The sequence below is a fragment of the Malania oleifera genome, chromosome 4 (genome assembly GCF_029873635.1).
Source record: "Malania oleifera isolate guangnan ecotype guangnan chromosome 4, ASM2987363v1, whole genome shotgun sequence".
Taxonomy (NCBI): Eukaryota; Viridiplantae; Streptophyta; class Magnoliopsida; order Santalales; family Ximeniaceae; genus Malania; species Malania oleifera.
The window spans coordinates 98626282-98650957 of NC_080420.1; the positions used below are offsets into that span (position 1 = coordinate 98626282).

General features: G+C 34.8%; 2 protein-coding genes across 2 annotated transcripts in view; one reads left to right on the forward strand and one right to left on the reverse strand.

Annotated features, from left to right (window-relative positions):
* Positions 1-1458: 1458 nt before the first annotated feature.
* On the forward strand, positions 1459-5120 carry LOC131154128 (MDIS1-interacting receptor like kinase 1-like). Its single transcript, XM_058106665.1, has 2 exons — positions 1459-4102; positions 4559-5120. The coding sequence occupies exons 1-2, from the start codon at positions 1459-1461 to the stop codon at positions 4966-4968; spliced, it is 3054 nt and encodes a 1017-aa protein (XP_057962648.1). The 3' UTR covers positions 4969-5120.
* Positions 5121-5784: 664 nt separating this feature from the next.
* LOC131154130 (probable inactive ATP-dependent zinc metalloprotease FTSHI 5, chloroplastic) overlaps positions 5785-24676 on the reverse strand; it is a 136125-nt gene continuing 117233 nt past the window's right edge. Inside the window, exons 13-19 of the mRNA XM_058106666.1 lie at positions 22458-22577; positions 13948-14133; positions 12844-12918; positions 12382-12441; positions 12172-12279; positions 6773-6853; positions 5785-6245 (exon numbers count right to left, since the gene is read on the reverse strand). Coding sequence (XP_057962649.1) covers positions 6177-6245; positions 6773-6853; positions 12172-12279; positions 12382-12441; positions 12844-12918; positions 13948-14133; positions 22458-22577 — 699 coding nt within the window. The 3' untranslated portion in view covers positions 5785-6176. The remainder of the gene's footprint in view (positions 6246-6772; positions 6854-12171; positions 12280-12381; positions 12442-12843; positions 12919-13947; positions 14134-22457; positions 22578-24676) is intronic.

The window sequence follows — 24676 nt, forward strand, 5'->3', positions numbered from 1 at the left end:
TATCAAATCAATAAGCAAAAATTTGGTTTTATACATCATTCACGTTTAATTTTCCTCAATTTTTAATTCTATCAGAACAAACTTTTATTTTTAGTAGCATTTGATATAAAGAGAAAAATATAATGGGAAATGAGTTTCTTTCTCATTTGCTTTTCCATTCCTTCCCCTACCAAATCTTGATCCAAACAAACCATTAAGGTCTTGTTGGGCAAATAAAAAGAGACCCTTATTAATACTATCTTAGGGTTCTTTGCTTCACCCTACCAATCCGACCTATAGTCTCTCATTAAATTCAAGTAATGAAATTTGGTTAAACGTGTCCACTTCGAATAGCCCCTACTTTAGGCTAGATAAGTCCACTACATTCCATTGAACTTTATTCGATCTCATTGAGCCAAGTAATGAAAGCCTATATAAATGAGCCCAAGAGAGCCTCTCATTGGTTGAAATGAGTCAAGCCAATCCGTGTTTAGGTTTAACTAATTTATTTTACAAAAAATTGATTGTGAAAATTGCTCATTTATGTAATGAACAAATTTGAATGAGCTTTTGCTGAGTTGAGCTGCCAAGGGGAAAATCTCCCCTTCTTTCATTAATGGTAGAGAGACAGAAAATATATATTTAAAGTCTTTTTATTGGTTTGATTTACTGCCTCTAAAATGTAAGAAAGCTTGCTTAGTTATCCAAATAAAGTAAAAATGAAAAAATAAAAAAAGGTAACAATGCTTGATATCAATTAAGGCGTAGCTCAGTTGGCAGGCCGAATTTCGGGGGTGCCTTTCATGAGGTCAGGGATTTCTCCCCCCTGGGTTCGATTCCTGCGGCGGACTCCTGAATTAACCCCTCTGTGGTGTGTTTGGGGCCACTGCTATAGGGCGTGGGATTAGTCACGACCGGTGAGTGTGGACCGTTAAACGGACGTGCGTTGACGGTTGTGGACACCCAACCATACTCAAAAAAAAATTAAGCTCATCTTATAAAACAAAAGGGGCTTATAATTAATGATCATCATCACCCACTTGGGTTGACCATCATCTCAATAATAATAATAAGTACAAAGCATAACAGTAATCTTTTCCTTTTCTTTTCTTTTTTTTTATTCTTTTTTTCCTTTATCTGCTAGACATATCAGTAGTCACCTAAAACACATTCTCTCCATGTTTCAATGCCGGGTTGATTTTCACAAAGTCCAAAGCTTTACAGTCATTAGATGCAGATTAAGAGCTGGCGCAGATCCCAAGACCTCACGAATTTGCATTAAACTAATCCCCATTTTCCATCAGCTAAATCATTAACCACTCTCTCTCTCTCTCTCTCTCCATTAACTAGTCTCTCTGCATCTCTCCATTAACTAGTCTCTCTGCATCAGCTCATCCTGCTGCTAAATGCGTTAGTCCTCTGTTCCACAGAGCCAAAAATGGCAGAAAACTAAGGAAGAAACCACAGATGATGAGAAAAATGCACACCCATTTGCCTTTTTTGTACTGTTACATTGGTATTTCTCTTGTTTTTGCTCAGGCAGTTCAAAATTTTGCACATAATGATGAAGTATCAGTTCTACTATCAATAAAATCTGGTCTTATTGATCCCTTGAATTGCCTCAAAGATTGGAAAATACCAGCCCATGAGGCCCAAAAAGATGCACCAGTCCACTGTAACTGGACTGGAGTGTGGTGCAACACCAAAAGCTCTGTGGAAAAGCTTGACATCTCCAACATGAATCTCAGTGGCCTCATATCAGAACACATTCAAGGACTACAGAGTCTTTCTTCGTTCAACATTTGCTGTAATGGGTTCTCATCATCCTTGCCAAAATCTCTATCCAATCTCACTTCACTGAAGAGCATTGATGTTAGTCAGAACAACTTCATTGGCAGCTTTCCAACTGGCCTTGGCAATTCTGCAGAACTGAAGGAAGTTAACGCTTCGAGCAACAATTTCTCAGGTTTTCTACCAGAGGATCTCGGAAACGCAATGTCCCTCGAAAGCTTGGATTTCAGAGGGAGCTTCCTTTCCGGTTCGATCCCGAGGTCCTTCATGAACTTGCAGAAGTTGAGGTTTTTAGGCCTTTCAGGTAACAATCTCACTGGAAGAATTCCCAGAGAGCTCGGGAAACTTTCGTCTTTAGAGACTATCATTCTTGGATACAATGAGTTTGCGGGGGGAATTCCTGCTGAATTTGGCAATCTTACCAATCTTCGGTATCTTGACTTGGCGGTTGGGAGCCTGGGTGGTCAGATTCCAGCTGAATTGGGTAGGCTAGGAAAACTTGGTACAGTTTTTTTATACAAGAACAATTTTGCAGGCAAGATTCCACCTGAAATCGGCAACATTTCGTCATTGATGTATTTGGATCTTTCGGATAATCAGATTACAGGAGAGATTCCAACTGATATTTGGAGACTGAAGAACTTGCAGCTGTTGAATTTGATGTGCAATCAATTAAGTGGTTCAATTCCAGGCAGGCTTGGTGAGTTATCGAAGCTGGAAGTACTAGAGCTGTGGAAGAATTCCTTGACAGGTCCTCTGCCAGGAAATCTTGGGCGAAATTCATCGTTGCAATGGCTTGATGTGTCATCGAACAGGTTATCAGGTGAGATTCCGCCAGGATTATGCAATTCTGGGAATCTTACCAAGCTCATCCTCTTCAACAATTCCTTCTCTGGTTCAATCCCAACATCACTGTCAACATGTTTGTCATTAGTTCGAGTTCGGATGCAGAACAATCTCATTTCTGGGACAATTCCCATCGGCCTTGGAGATCTTCTGAGACTCCAGCGGTTGGAATTGGCCAACAACAACCTAACAGGCCTAATTCCAGAAGACATTGCCTCATCTACCTCACTTTCGTTCATCGACATTTCCAGGAACCGCTTTGAATCATCTCTCCCTTCTGGCATTCTCCGCATTCCTACTCTCCAAACCTTCACTGCTTCCAGCAGTAACTTGGGAGGCAACATTCAAGACCAGTTCCAGGACTGCCCATCACTTTCCATCCTCGATCTCTCGAGCAACCATTTCTCTGGAAGAATTCCGGAGAGAATTGCTTCGTGCCAAAAGCTTGTCAATCTCAACCTCCGAAACAACCAACTTACAGGAGAAATCCCAAGGGCAGTTGCCACAATGCCCACATTAGCCATTCTTGACCTCTCCCACAATTCCCTCACCGGGCAGATACCTGAGAACTTTGGGAGCTCACCTGCCCTGGAAATGCTCAACCTGTCTTACAACAATCTCGAAGGTCTGGTCCCGGTCACGGGGATGTTAACAACAATAAACCCAAGCGATCTCTTTGGCAACCCTGGTCTTTGTGGCGGCATACTAGCCCCATGTTACCAAACATCTCCAAAATTGTCCCGCCACCTAAAAAGTTCACACCACAACCGCATCCTTCTTGGATTTGTCGTCGGAGTTTCGATAATGCTGGCTCTTGGGATTGCTATCATAGGCAGCAGACGGCTCTACCAAAGATGGCACCTGTACAGCAGTTCCTTCACAGATTGGTGCAACCAAGGTCAGGGATCAGAATGGCCTTGGAGGCTAGTAGCATTCCAGAGGCTGAATTTCACCAGCTGTGACATACTAGCATGCATAAAGGAATCCAACGTTATTGGCCAGGGTGGTGCGGGGATCGTTTACAAGGCTGAAATCCAGCGGCCACGGATAACAGTGGCAGTGAAGAGGCTGTGGCGGTTTGGGGATGGAGAAGAGCTTGTTGGGGAGGTGAACCTTCTTGGGAGGCTTCGGCATCGGAATGTGGTGAGGCTGTTGGGGTACCTTCACAATGGGAGGGAGGTAATGATGGTGTACGAGTACATGCGAAATGGGAGCCTCGGGGCAGCGCTACACGGGAAGCAGGAGGGGAAGTTGCTGGTGGACTGGGTTTCACGGTACAATGTGGCGGTGGGATTGGCACAAGGGCTGTTCTACCTGCACCATGAGTGCCATCCGCCGGTGATCCACAGGGACATCAAGTCTAACAATGTGCTGCTCGATGCCAACCTTGATGCCAGAATAGCTGATTTTGGGCTGGCCAGGACCATGGTTCATAAGAATGAGACACTTTCTATGGTGGCTGGATCTTATGGGTATATTGCACCTGGTTAGTTTGTTACTGCCAACAAGCTATTCTTCCATTGACACCATCATTCATCGCAATATATTCCATCAATAGTTTTCACATGGAACTTTTATATATGCTTTGCTTGGTTAGAAGGAAAACAATTTTTTTTTTTTTTTTTGGTTGCAAAAAATCTGAAAAATAATTTCTATATAAGATATCCTTGAAATTTATTCTTCACCAAAAAGTTTGTTGTTTGGTTGACATTTCAAGAATTATTTAAAACATGTAATACAATTTTAGCATGTGAAACACATAAAATTTTACATTTTGGGACTCAATATAACATGAAAATTACCTAATAAGCTCTTACACACGCAGACCCGAAATATTGTCAATCAACACGTTAGATAATACTTCTGAATGGAAATTGTTTTTGCTGATTGGGGTTACAATTTTCAATCAAGTGTGATCTTGATTTGAGTTTTTCTTGAACAGAATACGGTTATACACTGAAGGTCAACGAGAAGAGTGACATATATAGTTTTGGCGTTGTCCTTTTGGAGCTTCTAACAGGGAAAATGCCATTAGACCCTGCATTTGGCGAATCCATTGACATTGTGGGATGGGTGCGAAGAAAGATCAGGAACAAGGGGGCATTAGAAGAAGCATTAGACCCCAACATTGCAGGCCATTGCAAAGATGTTCAAGAAGAGATGGTTCTCGTACTTCGAATCTCGCTTCTGTGCACAGCAAAGCTCCCCAAGGACAGGCCGTCCATGAGGGATGTCGTCACAATGCTTGGAGAGGCAAAGCCAAGGAGGAAAAGCATTTGTCGCAATGGGGTAAACAGCAGTAGCAAAGAAAAACCAATCTTTGGCAACTCACCAATAATGGGTCTTTTGTAGAAACGGCCCCTTTGTTGCTCAGGCAATTTTTTTCTCTGTTTATTTATTTATTTCTTCCAGATCTGCAGTATGGGTTCAGCTGCTTCTATCAAGCAGTGAATGCTCATGTATAACTATTGCAATCTACTTCATACCACATCCCAATCATTAAATTTCTGGTGCTGCTGCTGTGCGGATAGAGAGATCTTAATTTTTTCTTATGCTAGGCCAGTAGGCTCCCCTGAACTAGCATCATATCAATCTAACAATTCTTAGAATCCAAACAAATCCCACACATCTTTTTTAGTCCTTCAATATCATATATGCAATTTCTGTTATAATATCAACAGGTCCAGAGCCTAACGGAAAAATTATTAAGTGCAACCAGCATAATTATCAGCATGCACATTGATTGTTAAGCCGCGATCATAGTGTCCATTTTTTGTGGGGAAAACATTTATTTTGACTAAATTGGACGTTCATTCTTTTAGTCTGAAGCACCAGACACTTGACAACACCACATTGGTCCGATATATACCAATAAACTGACTGAATATACCAAATACTTTCTGTTGGGAATAAAGAACAAATTCCCGAAACCCGTGAGAAACAAAATAGAAGAAAAAAAAATAACGCCAAAGAAAATCAATCTCACGCACAAGACAATATTTACGTGGTTCGGCAATTTTGCCTACGTCCACGGAATTGCAGAGATTTCAATATTATCAGGAAGAAAATACAGAGAGTGTAGCGATACAATGCTCTCCCTCTCTCTCCACAAAAGCCCAACACTTTCTCCCTAATATAACCATTATATTGAAATGAGAAACAGGCATCTGAACAACGTTTACTTCCACAAATTTATTAATTAATTTGGAATGTGAATAAAAACGGATAAACATCATAAAGAAACAGAAGACGTTTAGTTTATGAATCCATTCTATTTTACAAACAATACAAAAATACAAATTGAGCTATTGAAGCACATGATGCAGAACCCAAATTACAATACTGGTGATGGTTGAAAAGGAAAAAAAGGGATGCCTCTTCTCAACCTCCAAAGTGCCAAAACTACTTCCTGTACAACGAACTTACATTATGTCTCTACTGTTCCAAAAAATTTAAAAAAAAAAATGGAACATAAGAAAGGCACCCAAGCTCATGCAAAATCTGGCCTTCCTCTTGCAACTCCATAAAACATGACTTTCGGAGCTGGATATTTTTTAATTCTAGGCTGTTGTGCCCAAAAAAGTAGTTCCCCATGCATTCTCATTTTCAAGGAAGGTGCTGGAAACAGGCTGAAAACAAAACAAAAAATTCAGCAGAAGAATAGGAAGGAGATGAGGTTTTTACTTTTTTATTTTTTACTTTTTATTTAATTTTTGGGAAAAGTGGAGGGGGGGGGGGGAGAGGTAGGCAAGGGCATAAGTTAATTGTGTCTAATGAAATATCAATATTTCATTAATTAAAAGGAATGAAGATCATTATAATCAAGAAACTCTCATGAAACATCAGCTGCTATGATACCTATGGCAGCACAATTGACAAAATACAAGTTAATCAAGTGTATGCAACCAAACTCTTATCATTAAAGTCTAAATATTAATGTAAAATTAGTGAACGTCAAGAACAAGCCAAAATCATCTCCAAACTTCATATATTATTCAAAATGGTAGCTTTGGAAAGATGAAGACATAATTTGCTTCTTTTATATTTCTAACAATCAATTATTTCTTCTATGGGATGTCCCAAAAGTATATTCTTTTCTAGAAAAAAAAAATATAAATATTTTGTGACTTAACTTTCAACATAGGTTTGAGAGTACCTCTTTGTCATTAACTTTTGAAAGGAAAAATGGCTCCTTCTCTCGAGTCCCACCATTTACTTCAACCATTCGTTCTAAATCCTGTCATTAAGAGTCGACAACAGCAATATCATCTATCATAGTTCTAGTTGGAGAAAAACCTCGGAGAAGAGAAAAATGGAAAAAGGATAAATCATCTTCTTGAAAAACAAAAAAGGAAAATATATATATATATATATATATATATAAAAATAATAAATCCGTACTGAAGAAACATTATCCCAACAAAGTTATTTAGTTACTCTTAAAGTAACTGCAGCACAGTTTATTGAAGCACCAAATGTCCAAGTCCACAATGAAGCAAAACGAGAAAAATCAATTTTCCCGAAGCAACTGTACGAAAGAAACTGATACTTAAAAACTGAAGCATTTCTCTTCAAAGGTCCAACCAAATAACAGCAGATCATAGAAAAAACTACATACCAGGCAGCAGAACTATGCGATAAAAGATTAGGAACGATATTCATCATCATAAAAGCACATCATGCATAAAAAAATAGTGTTGTAATATGTGGCTCATATGTTGAGTGGTATGCATATACAAAGAGAAAACATGGTAGAAAACAGGAGTGCTGACTTGCAGGAGGAAACCGTCGACGGTTTCCCTAAAATCGTCGACAGAAGAAACAGTCAACTGTATTGGTCCTGTTACACACACTGTTTGGTCTCGGTTTTAAACCATAAACGGTTTGGCTCTGTTACTCAGCGCTGGTTTTCGAATTTTGAATTGGAAAGTTGTATAGGTTGGGTTTCCGCGGGGGGGGGGGAACCCTGGAGGACAATGGATATATTTTGCATTTTATGATTCAATGTGGTTGGGAGTTGCATGATAAACAATAGACATAATATTTCTTTGGTTACTTTCAAAAACACGTTTATATTATGTTATCAACACAAAATTGAAAATTGTAAAGTACTTATTATGTTTCAGTATATTGTTATCTTGGTACTATTGGGTTTATTTATTTATAAATAATTAGAAATCTACTAATTTGATATATTTAACTTTAATGATGCTGGTGCAAGTAGTGTTTTCAATGCAACACATGTTATTATGTTTGACAGAACTCTCACATACATTCCATTGTGTGTGTCTTTCCCTACCCACCCTCCCCCCTTACTTCGCCTTTAAACAAGCTAAACCATCAACTTGACCCAACCCACTCAATCATTAAACCAACCAAAACCGCACCCCTTAATGGTTTGGCTTATGATTCGCTTTTTGCCAAACTGACCTTATTCAACAATAACCAACTCTTACATGGCTTTCACACAATCACACCTTATTTATAAAAAATCCTAAATTTACACATAAACCCCTAAAGATATATGAAATCACAAATAAACTCTAAAACATCCATATACTTCAAGCAAACCCCCAAATAAACAATCCTAATTAATTATCCATAAATCCATTCGGTAGGCATCCAATAAATCCTTAATCCAATTCTCCATAATCAGCCTTCAACGAGGGTCCATCCACTTCCTTGCTTCTAGTTCTACATCAACCCTTCCACTATATCACTCCATCCCCTACTCCACGTTTCAGTTGATCTATCAAAATTTAAAAAATAATCCACAACCAAAAATTACGCACAGGGAGACAGAGAGCAAGGTCTTAAATTTCGATTTCGACTCAAAATTCGAAGCTCCAAAAGTACGGAAATTTCGAAGGAAATTTCGATTTCGATTTGAAAAAATAATGGAAATTAGTAGTAAAGCATGGAATTCTTTGTGAAATTTTAGAAATGGTTAATACACATAATAATGTAAATTTTAGGACTAATATATTGCAAGTTAAATACATCTATGTTGTGTATGAGGTGGAAAAGTTGTAATATAGTATGTGTTACAAACATATTTGTAAAATTATATATACATTAAACATATTCAGATAAAACAAATGCAATTCATAAATCATTTCAATATTATTTATTATACGAATAATGATAATTTAGACATGAATAGTTAAATAAAATGTTGCTGTAAGTTTATTTTTTCATATAATTTCAAAAGCACTTGTAATAATTTTTCGTTTCAATAAAAATAAATTAAGAGAGAAATTTCACTCTCCTAAATCTCTTATTTGAATTTTGAGAAAATTTCATTGTATAGTTAAAAATTTTGACAAGTTTCGCTAAAATATCAAAATTTCGATAAATTTCGGATGATTCGTTGAGATTTCGACAGAAATTATGTAAGACAGGAATCGAATGCCATTTCGATTTTGAGCGTTACAACATTCGAAAATTTTGACAATTTCGTGGAAAGTTAAGACCATGATTGCAACAACAAAATCAAGCCTTAAGTCCCACTAGGTGGGGTCGGCTATATGAATCCTTTTCCACCAATTTATGCGATCATAGACCATTTCTTTTGACAGATTCAGGGATTTTAAATCCTTACTATCTCCTCCCAAGTTATTTTAGGTCTACCCCTACCCCTTCTACTGCCCCCTCATAGTAACTAATTCACTCTTCCTCACTGATGCACTATGTGGCCTACGTTGCAAGTGTCCATACCATCTGAGTCGTCCCTCTCTTATCTCATCTTCCATAGGAGCTGCACTTAACTTACTGCAAATATGTTCATTCCTTGATTTATCTTTCAATGTTATACCACTCATCCATCTAAGCATTCTCATCTCGGCAACTTTTACTTTTTGGATATTATGTTTCTTTGTCGCCCAACATTACGATCCATATAGCATAGTTGGTCTTATAGCTGTCCTATAACCATCTTAGAATTAAAATTATGAGTCATACGATGAAAGTATAGGAAAAGGTAATTTGAACATAGAATAAGATTAGAAATGAAGATTTCAGAAAATTAATTTGCTTTCATGCCTAGGAGATCAACAAAAGAAGTTATTTATCTTATAAGAAGTTTAAAAGAAAAGTTTAGGGAAAAGAAGAAGGACTTGCATATGGTTTTTATTGATTTAGAGAAAGCTTATGATAGAGTACCTCGGAAAGTACTTTGGTGGGTAATAGAAAAGAAGTTTGCAGTAGATATATGGAGGTCATTAAGGATATTTATAATAGAGTAATGACTAGCCTCATGTAGTCGACTCCACCTAGTGGAACTTAAGGCTTGCTGTTGTTGTTGTAATATTAACAATTTGATATTTATGTTCCATAGTTTTCAATTTCAACCTTATTTTCTTTTCTAGTTATTGTATATTTGTCTTATTCATATGTTTAATGTGTTTAATAGATTAATAGTGTATAATGTATTTTGTTTTATTAAATAATTTATCACACATAAGAATAATGAATAAGTATAAATACACACTCGCACATAATTTTCTATCATGGTGGTTTAAAACAAATGTAATTTTTTTTCCCTTACCAAACAACTTAATTGAACTAAAGGATCCAAAATACACAAACTCTTTTTAAGAAGGGTTAAAAGCTTAAAACATACAAATACTCTACATGCACAAGATTCTGTGTGCTTGAAAAAAATTCACGGTTGTTACACCTACTTCCCATTATGTAACATCCGCTACTCCAACTTCATGCTACTCCCGCTTCCTACTACACCTATCACCGTTACGTTATGCTACCCGTTATAGCGATTTAAAACCATGGTAAGGATGTGCTTAAACTGTAAACAGAACCAAACCATCCAAATTTCCTTGGTCACTTCAATTTTTTATGGTTTTATATTCTATTACAGGGAAAGTATATGAATAATATTTTTATGTATATTCCACATACATATTTGAGATTTTTACTACAACTAAAAACGAAGTTAACCAAACCATGAGGGGCCATTTGGTAACACTGTTAAAAATTATGAAAACAAAAACCAAAAACGGAAATTAAAAAACAGAAGCAAAAACTAAAAATTGAAACCAAAATACTTTCTTAACATTTCTAAACCTAAAAGCTAAAACAACTTAGAAACTTGATTGAGCAAATGCTTGTTTTTGTAGTCAAATAACAGTTAAAAAATATAATTAAAACTATATATATATATATATATATATATATAAAACATAATTTTAAAATATTAATAAAAATAAAAATGAATATTATTAAAATTATTTTACTTAATTATTATATTTCAAAACTCATTTTTTTAGTGTTGCAAGCAAAATATTGTTGTACATGACAATTAAAACTTGTAAAAATATTTTTTAAATGACTTTTGTTGTTTTTTTTTCCAAATTTTTTGAATTCTATGATCATTTTAATTTTAATTATATTCTAAGTTCTCATGGTTATTTTATTTAATTTTAATAAAAATCTATGCATAAAATGAAAGGTTTAACTCACAAAAGTCAATTCTGGATATTGGCATGAGGTTGCCAAAACAACTTAAAACCATAAAATCTAGTTTCATTTTTTCTCAAAATAGGCAAATTTAAAGTCATCAGCGAATTACGACGGAAAGGGATTGAAAAAGAGTTTTCTTGGTTAATTGTATTGTTCATTTATTTTTTCTTTTTTATTTTTTATAATTCTTTCAGGAGGAGTTCTTGTCCCCTTAGTTTGTAACTTCTCTTTCTCAATCTAATATGCCTTCTTTTTTTTCTTTTTTTTTTTTTTTTTAAATTTTCTCCCTTGAAAACAGCTGAAACTGACAACAAAAACAGAAAATTAGCAATGTAAACAAATGAACTTTCATAATCTATTCCTTTTCTATATAGAAAAGAAAACAGAAAAAATGACTGATACCAAACACACCAATATTTTGGTTTCTTTTGGTTTGGTTTCTGCATAATATTGAAATAGACTACGCACACCCCTAGCCGAAGGTGATTGGGAAATTGAACAAAACCGGACAATACAATCACCTCTTCAGGGATGCTGCAATCTCCCTCTGTGATCCCAGCCTGTTGCCTTTTCGATCTCTCTATCTCAAACCTAGTCCCCCTCTTGCTATCTTGGTGACTGCTCTCCATTCTAAAACTTAATTAGAGTTGAAGCACTTAAAACCTGAAGTAATTAACCTAACAAACCATAAAATTTTTTCCTTTAGTTGACATTCTATGGAGTCCAAAATTTTGTTTAGTTTGGCCAAAAAAAGTTTGATGATTGAAAATTTGTAATTATGTAGAAAGCTTCACTGAATCAAGAAAATTTTACAAAGGAACCAATGGATAGGCACACACTTAGAATACAAGCAAAACCCTACCTTTATGACCTTGATGACCAAATGCTCAACCTAGTACGATAGGCTATCAGTCTGCATGAATTTTATGATACAGGATTCACATGAACAAAGAAAAGCAAAACCCAGAGTATATTTCAACAAGTAATACAATGGATTCTAGGAGAGTCGACAGTACTAGAAAATTGAGAGATTGGGAATGGGAAGTGCTCATTCAAGCAGTTTTCAAAGCTACATACCTTTCCTGTCAAGATTTCAAACTCAAGCAATGCATCCACAATATTTTCAAGCACTCTATGGTTTTTTTGAAGCATTTCTTTTGCTTTATCATATGCCAAATGATACAACTGCACAAAAATAAGGATACTAAATTTGGTGTTTGTTTCATAATATTAAAGCTTGACTCATGATTATAGATGAAAAAATTTTATATTGCAATATATACATACCTTTTCAACTTTAGCAGCCATCTCATACTCATGGTTGTCGCCCATGCTCAAAGCTGTTACCTGAACCAGTTAACAATAACATTCAACATCAACACTCGAGCACTAGACACGCATAACATTTAAGCTGTTGATACATCATAAATTGTTTGTGAGAACAATTGAAAGCTGTAACTTTTTTTCTAATTCTTTTGTTTTTGAGAGGGTAGAGATGATACAAGGTGTATTATATGATTTGTGTTTTGCGCAATTGCAGTCTTCCTACTCCTCACCCAAAATAAAAAAAAAACAAATAAATAAAAGAACCCCCCTCTGATGAAATCATAGCTCATTCCAGTCATTAAATCCTTCAATCAGGGCATCTTGATAAACAGCTTACATTAATCAACTGCTAAAGCAGGTAAATATACAAAGCAAAATGCTGCAATGTCAACTTGAAATTACAAATTTAAAGAAGGTCAATACCGCATTACTATGATAGTAGATGGTAGGATTGTCGTCAGGTCCCCATCCATACTGAATAACCATCCGTGTAGCAATCTGTTGAAGATTGGAAGCAATAATAATAATAATAATAATAATAATAATAATTGTTAAAGCTTGATATAAATTGTTGGCCAACAACCAAATAACTTAGGCTTTTAGGTTAAGTGTCAATTTTGGTCTGTATTCACCCTTCCATAGGGTTTGCTTTCATTATATAGAGGAAATTTACATAGTTGGAGCCATATTTTCAGGCAGATTTTCAGCACCTAAATGCTGCCAGAATTTCAGGCACATGTTCAGAGCCAGCCATGGTCTTAAATTTCCATGAAATTATCAAAATTTCTGTCGAAATTTCCGATTTCCATCACCCTCAAAATCGAAATCGCAATTTTAACTATACGATGAAATTCCATCACAATTCAAAAGAGAAATTTAGGAGTGAAGTGAAATTTCTATCCTTTATCGAAACAAAAAATTATTACAAATGTTTTTGAAATTATATGAAAAAATAAACTTACAATAACATTTTGTTTAACCATTCATGTCTAAATTATCATTATTTGTATAATAAATAATATTTAAATGATTTATGAATTTCATTTGTATTAACTGAATATGTTTAATGTACATTATCTTACAAATATGTTTGATACACATACAATTTTACAGCTTTTCCACCTCATATAAAACATATATGTATTTAATTGGTAATATATTAGTCCTAAAACTTATATTATTATGTTTGTTAACCATTTCTCAAGTTTCACAAAAAATTCCATGCTTTACTACTAATTTCCATTATTTTTTCAAAACGAAATCGAAATTTCCTTCAAAATTTCCGTACTTTTGGAGCTTCGAAATTTGAGTCGAAATCGAAATTTAAGACCTTGGTGCCAGCATGCTGCCTGATTTGCAGCATTATTTACAGCTGCTTTATACAATATAAATATAAACTAAAATAAGCTATTTACATCATATAATACAAGTCATTAAACACATTTTCCCACAATAATAATAATAATAATATGATGATGATGATGACGAAAAATATTGCAATAATTAAAAGCACATCATAATACCTACCTCCTGTGCCTGCTTCAATTCTGAAGATGAAAGAAAATTTTCTTCTCCAAACGGAAGTAGCAGTTGGGCCGCAACATAAGAGCCAAAGCAAAACACAAGCTTTTTCTCAAGGTATGATTTGGATTCTAAGTTCCCATTCATGGAACCTTCATTTTTTGCCTTAGTAATTTTTGTACATCCAATGCCCTACAAGAAAAGTGTTGAAATTTTATTAAATGCACCTCCACACGAGTCATTGAGATAATTTGGATTTTAGAATCTGTCTCCACAAAAATTTGATACCCAGAACAGTGAGATGTTTTTTACATCTTTCTGAAACTGCCATCTCAAGCATTAGTGTGCCTTTACAGTGGGAAGAAGATAACCATAGAAAACAATGATGAAGAATGAAGACAAGTACTAATAGATTCTATATCATGCTTCTTTCGTAATTCTGCACCATAGGCTTATCTAAAAATAAAATTGACTGAAATGCCTTATAACGCTGATTGCTCATAAATTACATTGTTAAGTGTATAGGTTGAAGACAAAAACATTAGAATTATGTCTCAATACAAAATAAATTGCAGGGGCATAGCTTATTAAAGAGTTATAAAACATTTCTATCATTTTTAAACAAAGTTTCAAAAAGTGTAGGGCTGTCCTTGAAAACCTCATATCATGTTTAGTACATTTTCTTTTCCTACCAAACAACAACAACAACAACAAGCCTTAAGTCCCACTAGGTGGGATCAGCTACATGAATCCTTTTTCGCCAATTCACCCGATCAAGAGAATTTTCCTCCATTAGATTACGGGCTATTAAATCCTTCCTCACTACCTCATTCCAAGTTTCTTTTTCTACCAAAATAGGATTCAATTCAAAATATCAAAAAGATTCATCAGCACACATGCTAGAATGTGCACATTTGTGACACAGAGAGGGAGAGATAGAGAGGTATAGGGTTTTAAAATTACAAAACCCTAATTGGGTCACCAAAAAATTAGTGAAAAACACACTTCTTTTTACATTGATAATATGGTCAACCATGTCTTTTCCTTGAAAACTTATCAACTCATTAGTGTAGGGCTGCAAAAGAACCAAGCTATTCATGAGCAATTTGAGTTGGGCTCCCTCAAGACCCAGCACAAGCTAGAATTATAAGAAGCCCAAACCGAGTCCATAGGCTTAACAAGGTCAAATTTGAACATATTACAATCTAGCTTAGTTGGCTAATGTGTCAATATATATTTATGATTTAGTTTAATATACATAATTAAAGCATATTAGGTTTTTTTTTTTTTTAAATTTAATATAACACAATATATTTAGTAGCTCATGTTAAAACTTGATTTTAGCTTGAAAGTCCGACTCTTAGGGCTTGTTTGGTATTGTTGTTGTTTTTTGTTTGCTGTTTCTATTTCTCCACAATGAAGAAAAAGATTATAAAAAAACTTTTTTATTTATGTTGAAAATTTTCTATTTCTGTTGTTGGTTTTCAACTGTTTGCCAAAAAACTGAAAACCAGACTTTATGGCTTTTAATTGTTTTGGCATCCTATTTCCAAAAATAGTTTTTTTTGGATTAAATTACACATTTTATACACTTTCAAATGATAATATGAAATTAAATATAATTAAAATACAAAATATACATAAATTTCAAAAAATAATAATAAAGCCAATTACAAAATACCTTTACTATTTTTCAATTGTCATGTCCAATAAATTTTGATTGTAAAGTAATTTTTTAAAGTAGAAGCATAAATTAGCGGAAAAGGATTCATATAGCCGACCCCAACTAGTGGGACTAAGGCTTGGTTTTTTTTTTTTTTGTTGTTAATTTTTTAAAGTAGAACTATGAAGTAAAATAACTATAATACATTTTATTTTTATTATAGTAATTTTTTAATGCATATTATTTGTAATTTTATTATTTTAATCATATTTCATAATATTATTTGATTAAAAGATGAAAATGAGCATTCTTTAATTAACTTTTTAATTTGTATTACTTTTATAAATGTTAACCAAACAAGTTGCTAGTTTCTTGTTTTTAGTTTCTGTTTTTGGTTTTTGGTTTTAGTTTCTCTAATTTTTGACAGTGATACAAAACGGCTTCTTAACAAGCCAAACTCAACCAAGCTCAAATAAGGTGATAATACCCTAGCGATTCAATGTGAAGAAAATGGGGAAATTTAAAGAAGGGAAAATAGTAAGAGAAAATAGGGTTTGATCACTTCGAGCGTGTCTACCTCCAAATTAGCCAAAGGCTATTAATTATGCTACTACTTGAACTAAAGGCCCCGTCGGGATACATATATATAGGGTAGGGGAACTTACTCCTATTAGGAATGTAAAATATCCCAATCAAGGTCCTTAATGGACTTAATCCCAATTGATTTGGGAATCCTAACACATTAAATAAAAATCTCAACATTAAATTATCCTCACATTAAAGAGAATCCTAATTGATTTGGAAAATCATAACATATTAATTAGAAATCCTAATTGATTTGGGAATCCTACCATTAAATAGAAAACCCCAATTGATTTGGGAATCCTAACGTTAAGATCAAAGCTCAAGCAAAAAAATAGATATTTAATTAGGCATTTTTGTTCAAGCTGAGCTTGAAAACCCAAAATCTTTTTTTCGGCTAGTTTATAGACCTAATTTAGGGTTGAATGCACCCATGCTCTGAACTATTGACTAAAATGAATGATGTCACTAATTTTTTTTTTTGTGTGCCAAGGTCACTCAACTACGAAATTATTGCTTGTCCAAAAATGATGTCCATCTTTTAAAATTGTTCACATGGCAGTTCTGGGACCCACGTTTAACACCCTTTTCTTTGAAATTTTATATTTAAAATAATACTAATAATTTTCTCTCATTCTCCCCTCTCTTCTTCTTTCTCTTCCCAATGGATTTGCACCATCGTGGGGGTCGATGCCAGCCCCTAGGAGATAGTCTCAAATGGTGGATTGCCAATTCTTGAGCTTTGACCACAACATGATGGCCCATAGTCTCAAATGGTGGATTGCCAATTCTTGAGCTTTGACCAAAACACGATGGCCCTCTCCACCCACTTGTAGGACTCATTCAATGCTGGGAGGTTCCAATTAGAGCAGGCTTTTTGAAGAAATCAGGGATGCACGGCTGTAGAAGTTGGCGTTGATGGTGCTGCTGCCACCAAGGATGCAGCCGTGAGCATTGGGGACGCGGTCTTCATTGGTGACAGCTTGGGCAGGGGAACAGTAGGCATCGATGTGCTTGAATGTATTCAAGAAACCTTCTTGGGTCATGAGGTTGGGGCTGGCACAGGGAACACCGCATCATTCAAGAATCAAAACCCCAAAATTTTTGCCGAGAGCGTGATAGCCAAAGGGTAATCAAAGGTTCCTCCTCCAGCTATGATGTACTGGTAATAGTCTTCTAATGGAAATTCTATGGTGTTAATACAAAGTTCAAGTAACTTGGTCCTACAATGAAATTAAAAATTTTGTAAAAGAAAGCACAAAATAAGAAGAAGAATAAGAGGTTTTAATGAGTAATTAATAGCTGTCGTTTGATCTGGTAATTGTCATGATTTGCTCCCTAGTAAAACTCATGGAACAGAGGATATTGGATCACGGCAGCTGCATCCCTTAGATTAATCACGGCTCTAAGAACAATGTCCATCCAACAGAGCGTCTTGTATGCAGGGAACAATGTCCATATAATGACAAGTAATTTATTTTCCAAAGCTATTTATTTCGCCTATGTTGCGCATGCTCAAACCATCTTAACCACCCTTCTATTATCTTGTCTTCTCTTCTACAAGCAATAAATGCCTAATTTACCTTGAATGCGTTCATTCCTTAATGTATCATGAAGAGTCATACCATTAATCCACCTTAGCATTCTCATTTCAACAACATTTAGTTTGAGTAATTTGTTTCTTGGTTGTTCAACATTTTTATCCATACAAGTGATACAATATACATGGTCTTATAGTCGTCCAACTCAACTTCACTTTAATTTTAATGGAATTCTGTGATTGCACAACTCGTCCAAAGCACCTCTCCGTTTTAGCCAACCTACTTTAACACTATGAATTACATCTTCGATTTCTCCTTCTACTTACATAATAGATCCAAGATGTCAAAATTACTAGTAATAAGAATTTCTTGGCATTCTCATTTCAATAACATTTACTTTATGAATAAGTTGTTTCTTAGTTGTTACACATTCTTATCCATACAAACGATACAACATAGATGGTCATATAGTCATCCAAATCAACTTCTCTTTAATTTTAAATGGTTTTTTGTGATCGCACAACATGTTCAAAGCACCTCTCCATTTTAGGCAACCTACTTTAACACTATGAATTACATCTTCAATTTCTCCTTCTATTTACATAATAGATCCAAGATGTCAAAATTTACCAGCAATAAGAATTTCTTGACCATCAAGTTTAATATTTATTTATTTTTTTTGGATAAAAAAAGAAGGTATATTAGATTGAGAAAGAGAAGTTAAAACCTACGGGGACAAGAACTCCACTCAAAATATAAATTAAAAAACAGAATTAAAAAAAATAATAATAACAAATGGAAAATAAACAAAAAATACAATTAACAAAGAAAACACATTTTTAATCCTTTTTTGACATAATTCACCAAGGACTTTAAATTTGCTAACTCCCTTTGACCCTTCTTTGTTTTGTATTCACCCTCATCAAAGCACAATTCAACTCCCCCAGCATCACACATTTTAAATTCAGTTTATCCATAATAACTTGAACTTCTAAATCCTTCCTAGAGATCACTTCCACTGGTATAGATAGAATTCTGTCCTTGCACAGCAGTTCATTATCCAATCCATTGTTTTCAAAAATACCCCTTCCAATCCTTCCAACAGGGGTGGATGTACATATCAAAAAACCCCGAGTACATCACAGGAGTCAGAAATATATCCATGTTGTTCCTGAATTTCATCCAACAACAAACCCTCATCACAATCAAACTCACTAAATGTCATCACTATCATTATCTGAAAGATCTCCCCATTTCTAAACCTCTTTTCCTTTGCTAACTCCAACACTAGCTATATCCTTCATCTCAGTGTGTGTATATTTTGTCCCTATCTCACCAGAATGCTTTCTCTTCACTTCTTGTAATTTCCTCATTTTCGCACCCATTAGAGCAGCCTTTTGACATGCGTACACCTTAGAACCCTTAGATTTTTCAAATTTAAAACCTGAAACATCAAATTTCCGACCAAAACCAGACACCAGCCTTTAATCTCCCTGCAAAACCAGAATCAACAAACAATCTGGCACTTTTATTTTTATCTTCATTTTTTTAGTCTTCCTGATTATGCTCTGAATGTTGATATGTTCAATGCTTGTCTTGGAGAACTGGAGAAAGGTTTTGGATATCATAATTAGCAGATGATTGAAAAACTTCCTTCCCAGCATCTTGCTTCTGTGAATTTTGGCTAGAATATTGAACTTGCTCTTTAACATGATCAAACAGGATAGGGGCCTGATCATCATTATCCTTGCAATGGGCCTCTTTAGAGACAAAGCCCATATGTGAGAGCCCCCGGGTGAGAAGAGCCTTCTTTCGAATCCAAAGAAAGGCCCATAGCATTTTTGTCCAAGCATTGGGCTTGTTCAATTAAGTGGCCCAATTTGATTAAAAAAGAGGCTCCTCCTTTCTAACATACCTAGCCCAAATAAAAAATGAGGAGCAGATGAACCAACCAGAATTCTTAGATCCCTGGTCCCCAAGGAAAACTTTAGTATTTCTTCAACTATTCCTCCTAAAATGACTAAAATTACGTTCACATATTCTCACTCATTTCTATTTAGCTTAAAAGGTCAAGATTTTAAAGCTTTTCTCTGTTTTTTTATAGCAAAAGAAATTTATTATGAACGATAAAAAAGAATTACAACTAGAAGATGAGTTGTCATCACTCCTCAAAAGAACCCCCCATCCCCAACACCAAAAGGAAAAAGAAAGTTCTCCACATTAATTCAAAACACCCCCTTCTAAACGCCTTTCCATCACAGCATTTTAAATGAGCTACTTCACATTGGCTATTCTACGTCTTACTCATATTACCATCCTAAGAGTTCATGTCCTCCAGGCACAGACAACCACAGCCGTATCTCATCCATCAATTCTCAGGCTTCAATATCCTTCACCAGTGGGTAGCGAAGAGTAGGCAAAATACTATTAACCTTTAGAATGATTCATCCAAGAATCTTCTCTCACGTCCTCATCCTCAAAAATAGGAATTCCTGCCAAACAATCTAAAGCAGATGCTGGCACATGAAAGATATCATCCACCAACTCTGAGGAGTCTGAATCATAACCATATTGCTCACGAAGGAGATACCAGCAGCCATGCTATCAAAATCACTCTCCTCATCGTACTACTCACCTCATTTCCTGCTTGCGCTGCCCTCACCAAACGTCTCCTGCAATCTTTCTCTCACATTAACAGGATTTTCCAAAAGAGTAAAACAGCTATCATCCTCCCTATCTTAAATTATATTTGTGCGCACCACCTGATTCGTCATTTTTTCTCTAAAACTTTGCACATCTCCGTACCACCCTCCACAGCCTCTCGATATGTATAAACCTTAGCAGCTCCACACCAAAGAACATTGCTTTCCATCACTTGCTGGTTGAGTATGACTATACTTCTCCACCATCTGTGACCCACAATCATTAAGGATCACCCCAACAACTGAAATTGCTCCTCCCTTGTTTACCTTGCACTTTCTCTTCTTCCCTATTATATCCTAATTTACTGTTATCTGTACATCAACAATACTATATTCCCCTCTGCCAACCAGAGAATTCCCCTCCAATGCTCCCCACGAAGTAGCCCTCTATTGCTTTAGATAAATTGCAGACAGGGTTCAGACAATTACACTCTCTAAAGCTTCTCTGCATTATTACAGCTCAGATTGTACCCCACCTCCAATCAAGATATCATTTGTGAACAACATACACAATGAAATATTTTGAATATTCCTAATAAGTTCATTCAATGCCAAATTATGCCTACTGATTTAAACAGAGTATGCACCTAAATATGCCTAAAGCATTTACATTTATTTTGTAGCTATTTGTTTTCCATCCCTCATGAAGACAGGCATAAGACCTACGCAATAAGGTGCAAGTCCTTGGGAATTTTTCATTTGTTATTTGAAAAAAAAAATCAAATATATTTTAAGACACAGGAAAATAATTTCCAAACTACTTATAGGCCATTCTAAGCTTACCCACAGAGAGAGAGAGAGAGAGAGAGAGAGGCTTCACTTTATTACTTATGCTGGACCCAAGAAAAAAATAAAGTAGGATGAGGAATTCAATGACAGGTACTAAAAATTTTTATTTGAAGAAGAATGTAAACATTTGGTCCATAATAGAAATACTAAAATTATTGGGCTGTTGATATACATAGGAAAATTTCAAGGACAGTTTGGTATCACTGTCAAAAATTATGAATACGAAAACCAAAAACAAAACTAAAAGTCGAAAAGAGAAATTAAAAACTAAAAACCAACAACCTGTTTGGTTAATAATTCTAAAACAGAAACAAATTAAAACTTGATTACACAAATGCTCTTTTTTGTCCCTGAATCAAATAACAAATAAAAAATATGAGTAAAATAAGAAAAGTAAAAAATAATAAAAAATTGAAAATATTATAATAAAATAAAAAAATATTTTTGTTACAAAAACAATCTTATTGTAGATGACAAGAAAAACTGTAAATATGTTCTGTAAATGGCTTTTTTATTTTTTATTTTTTATTTTTTGAAATTTTATTGACATTTTTATCTTAATTGTATTTTAAATTCATATTATCATTTTATTTTAGTTTTAATTAAAAAGTATGCATAAAATGAATAAATTAATCCAAAAAAATATCAAAAAAAATTTTACAACAGGTTTCCAAAATAATTGAAAACTATAAAATATGTTTTTTTAGTTTTTTCGCAATCATCTGAAAACCGACCATAGAAACAGAAAATTGTAAATGCAAACAAACATATTTTCATAATCTATTTCTTCATTTATAGAAATGAAAACTCAAAACTCAAAACAGAAACGATACCAAACAAATCCCCAGGGTTTACTTCATTACTAAATTAGAAATGGACAGACCTAAACAATCCTTTCACTGGAAAGCAAGACAGAGAAAAAAAGCAATCAAAAGAACTCGGAGGCAAACTTTTTGTAAATGAATCATGGCACACTTTAATGATTAGAATGGACAACAGCAAAAAATAATAAAACTGGTTGGACAAATGAGTTTTGACAGCTAAAATCCAACACAATGGCAGTAAAATTATCCAGCTCGCAGGTCCCAATTAAAATGAATAGTGACAACAGTATTAGAATCCTCAATGAAACACTTGTGATTCTTATGAATTATTTCCCGAATGCATCCAAATGGATACTTATAAAGAACAAAGCACACCACAGAAATATATCAATACTAAGAAATGAGAGATACAGACCTCCCAAGATAATGGCTCAAGCCATAGATTATCAACAGCATCAAAGTTTGGTAGAAGAAGAGCAATGAGACCCCGACCAGCAGCCCAGACAGCATGTGGAAACTTGGTCTCCCTCGTCCACTAACAAATCATAGAACTCCTGTCAGTTCACTCTCACAGCAGCTAAAAGAAATTGAAGCTTTCTACAGCATGGAAGCACACTCATATGAAGAGAGATCAACACAATGGGGCCATGGTGGAAGGTGAAAGAAGAGCACCTAACAGATTTTGTATGTGTCTCAAAAATGAAAAAAGAATAGAAAAAAAATGGGTGCACCTAATGCGACAAGAAACAAGCGTTGATGCTACAAATGCAACCAAAAATGAAAAGAATGCTAATGCGTAGGCAACAATTTTAACCCTTACTAGAGAAGTCATAAGCTTTCTGGTAATTGAATTTCTTAGACAGCAAAGTAAACATACTTCAAAAATAAAGAAAAGATGAAGAAAATTATAAAAAAATTGTAAAAAAAATTAAATGTAATTTGTAAACTAACTTGAGTTTGTTAAGTGAATCATGCCAAAAGAGAGTAATAACATTACAAAGTTCAAATTATTTTCATGATCCAATATGCAACTCTCAATTATTTTGGAAAGGTTGAGGTTCAAAAGTTTTATAGATCAACTCATATTAGGGTATTTCTTTCATATAAACATGTGGTTAAAATTTTCTCGTCAAATGTAACTTGAGATTCACAAATCCAAAATGTGTAAGCCTCGAGTAAAGAAGCACAAAAAATGTGTTCCTTTTGTACAAATGCATGAGTGTTGCTTTATAATGTATTTGCCTTTACAGGCGTCGTGACTTGGACCATGCTTAAGGCCATTGTTTAGCACACCTCAAGTTGAAGCAAATCTCGATTGAGCCTTCTAAAACGTTGAGAAGAATTATAAAAACAACCCGAGGCATGCATGCATTGAAAACTCTAACTTGTGAAGCACAGATATATTATATAAAATAACAATTTGGTCCAATATGCAAACAAATTTGACAGGAATATGAAGAGAATCCAGAGTATGGACACATGAAACACCAAAAAAATGAAAGGTTAATAAAGGCAAACCACGTTATATTTTTATGGCATTACATGTATGCACACACACGCCCAATATATATTTTCATTCCTTCTTTTTAAGGTATTGGTCAAATATATTAAGGAACCGAACAAGCTTCAGCATATTTTGTCATGAACCTCTGATGTTCCATCTTCTAAATGCAACTTCTCATTCACTGCTAGTGGGGTAGAAATTGGCTTGCAATTATGAAATGCCTTTGAGAAATATTTCCTGAGAAATACATATTTCACCTATTGATTGTCGAACTAGAATTCCAAGAAAGGCAGAATTTTTTTCCTGAGAAAGCAATCACTTTTTGCTCTCCTTTTTTCACATGTTCAGCGCTCTCTCTCTCTAAGAACAGATCCTCCTGGCCTAAGAGAATAGGCAACAACCTTAATCTAAATCATTACATGGAAAGGTAACACTCTAGCCTTTTCAGTTCAGAGAACTAATTTAGCTAATTTATTATACACTGATCTTTTCAACAAGTATCCTGGATTCTATGGGCCTTCAACCATGTGGTCTCTTAGAAAGGTTACCCAAAGCCTTTCCCGAACACTGTGGAACTGTAGATCTCCCTTCCTTTTTCTCACACTAAGGAGATAACTTCAACTTCATTCTTACGCCTCTCACTGAATTCCTCACACCACATAATCAGTCTTTAGTGCCTCCAGTTGATCCTTGTCCATTTCACTACTGCATAATCCATCACATGATTCACATCCCTCTTAGATCACATCAGAAGCAGCTGTACTGACTACATGAAATGGAAGCATAAAAGCTTTAATCATACTCAAAGTTTGGGGGTTAAAAAAGATCATAGCTTTAAGCATGTTGGAATTGGTAGGGTTAAAGTTCGACTTCTTCACACTAATAATCTTTCTTAGCAACTTCCACATGGTCAAAGGAAAAATGTGACAAAAAGAACCCAGCATTGTCTGCTAGGTGCAAAAAAAATCACTGGTTCAAGTAAAGCAGTGTGCTAATTATGAAGAACAGAGAAAGAGAAAAAGAGGACACAATAAAACAGGAGGAAAAGAGGAAGAGAGCCATAAGAAAACAGTTATCATGGTTTTACAGAGGGAAAACGAAAAAGGGAAGTTTGTTTCAAGGAAACAAAA

Excerpts from the sequence above, each read along its gene's own strand:
- LOC131154128 (XM_058106665.1), top strand. The coding sequence starts at position 1,459 with ATGCACACCCATTTGCCTTTTTTGTACTGTTACATTGGTATTTCTCTT. Across the intron at positions 4,103-4,558 it reads TTATGGGTATATTGCACCTG|AATACGGTTATACACTGAAG; the intron begins GTTAGTTTGTTA and ends TTTCTTGAACAG.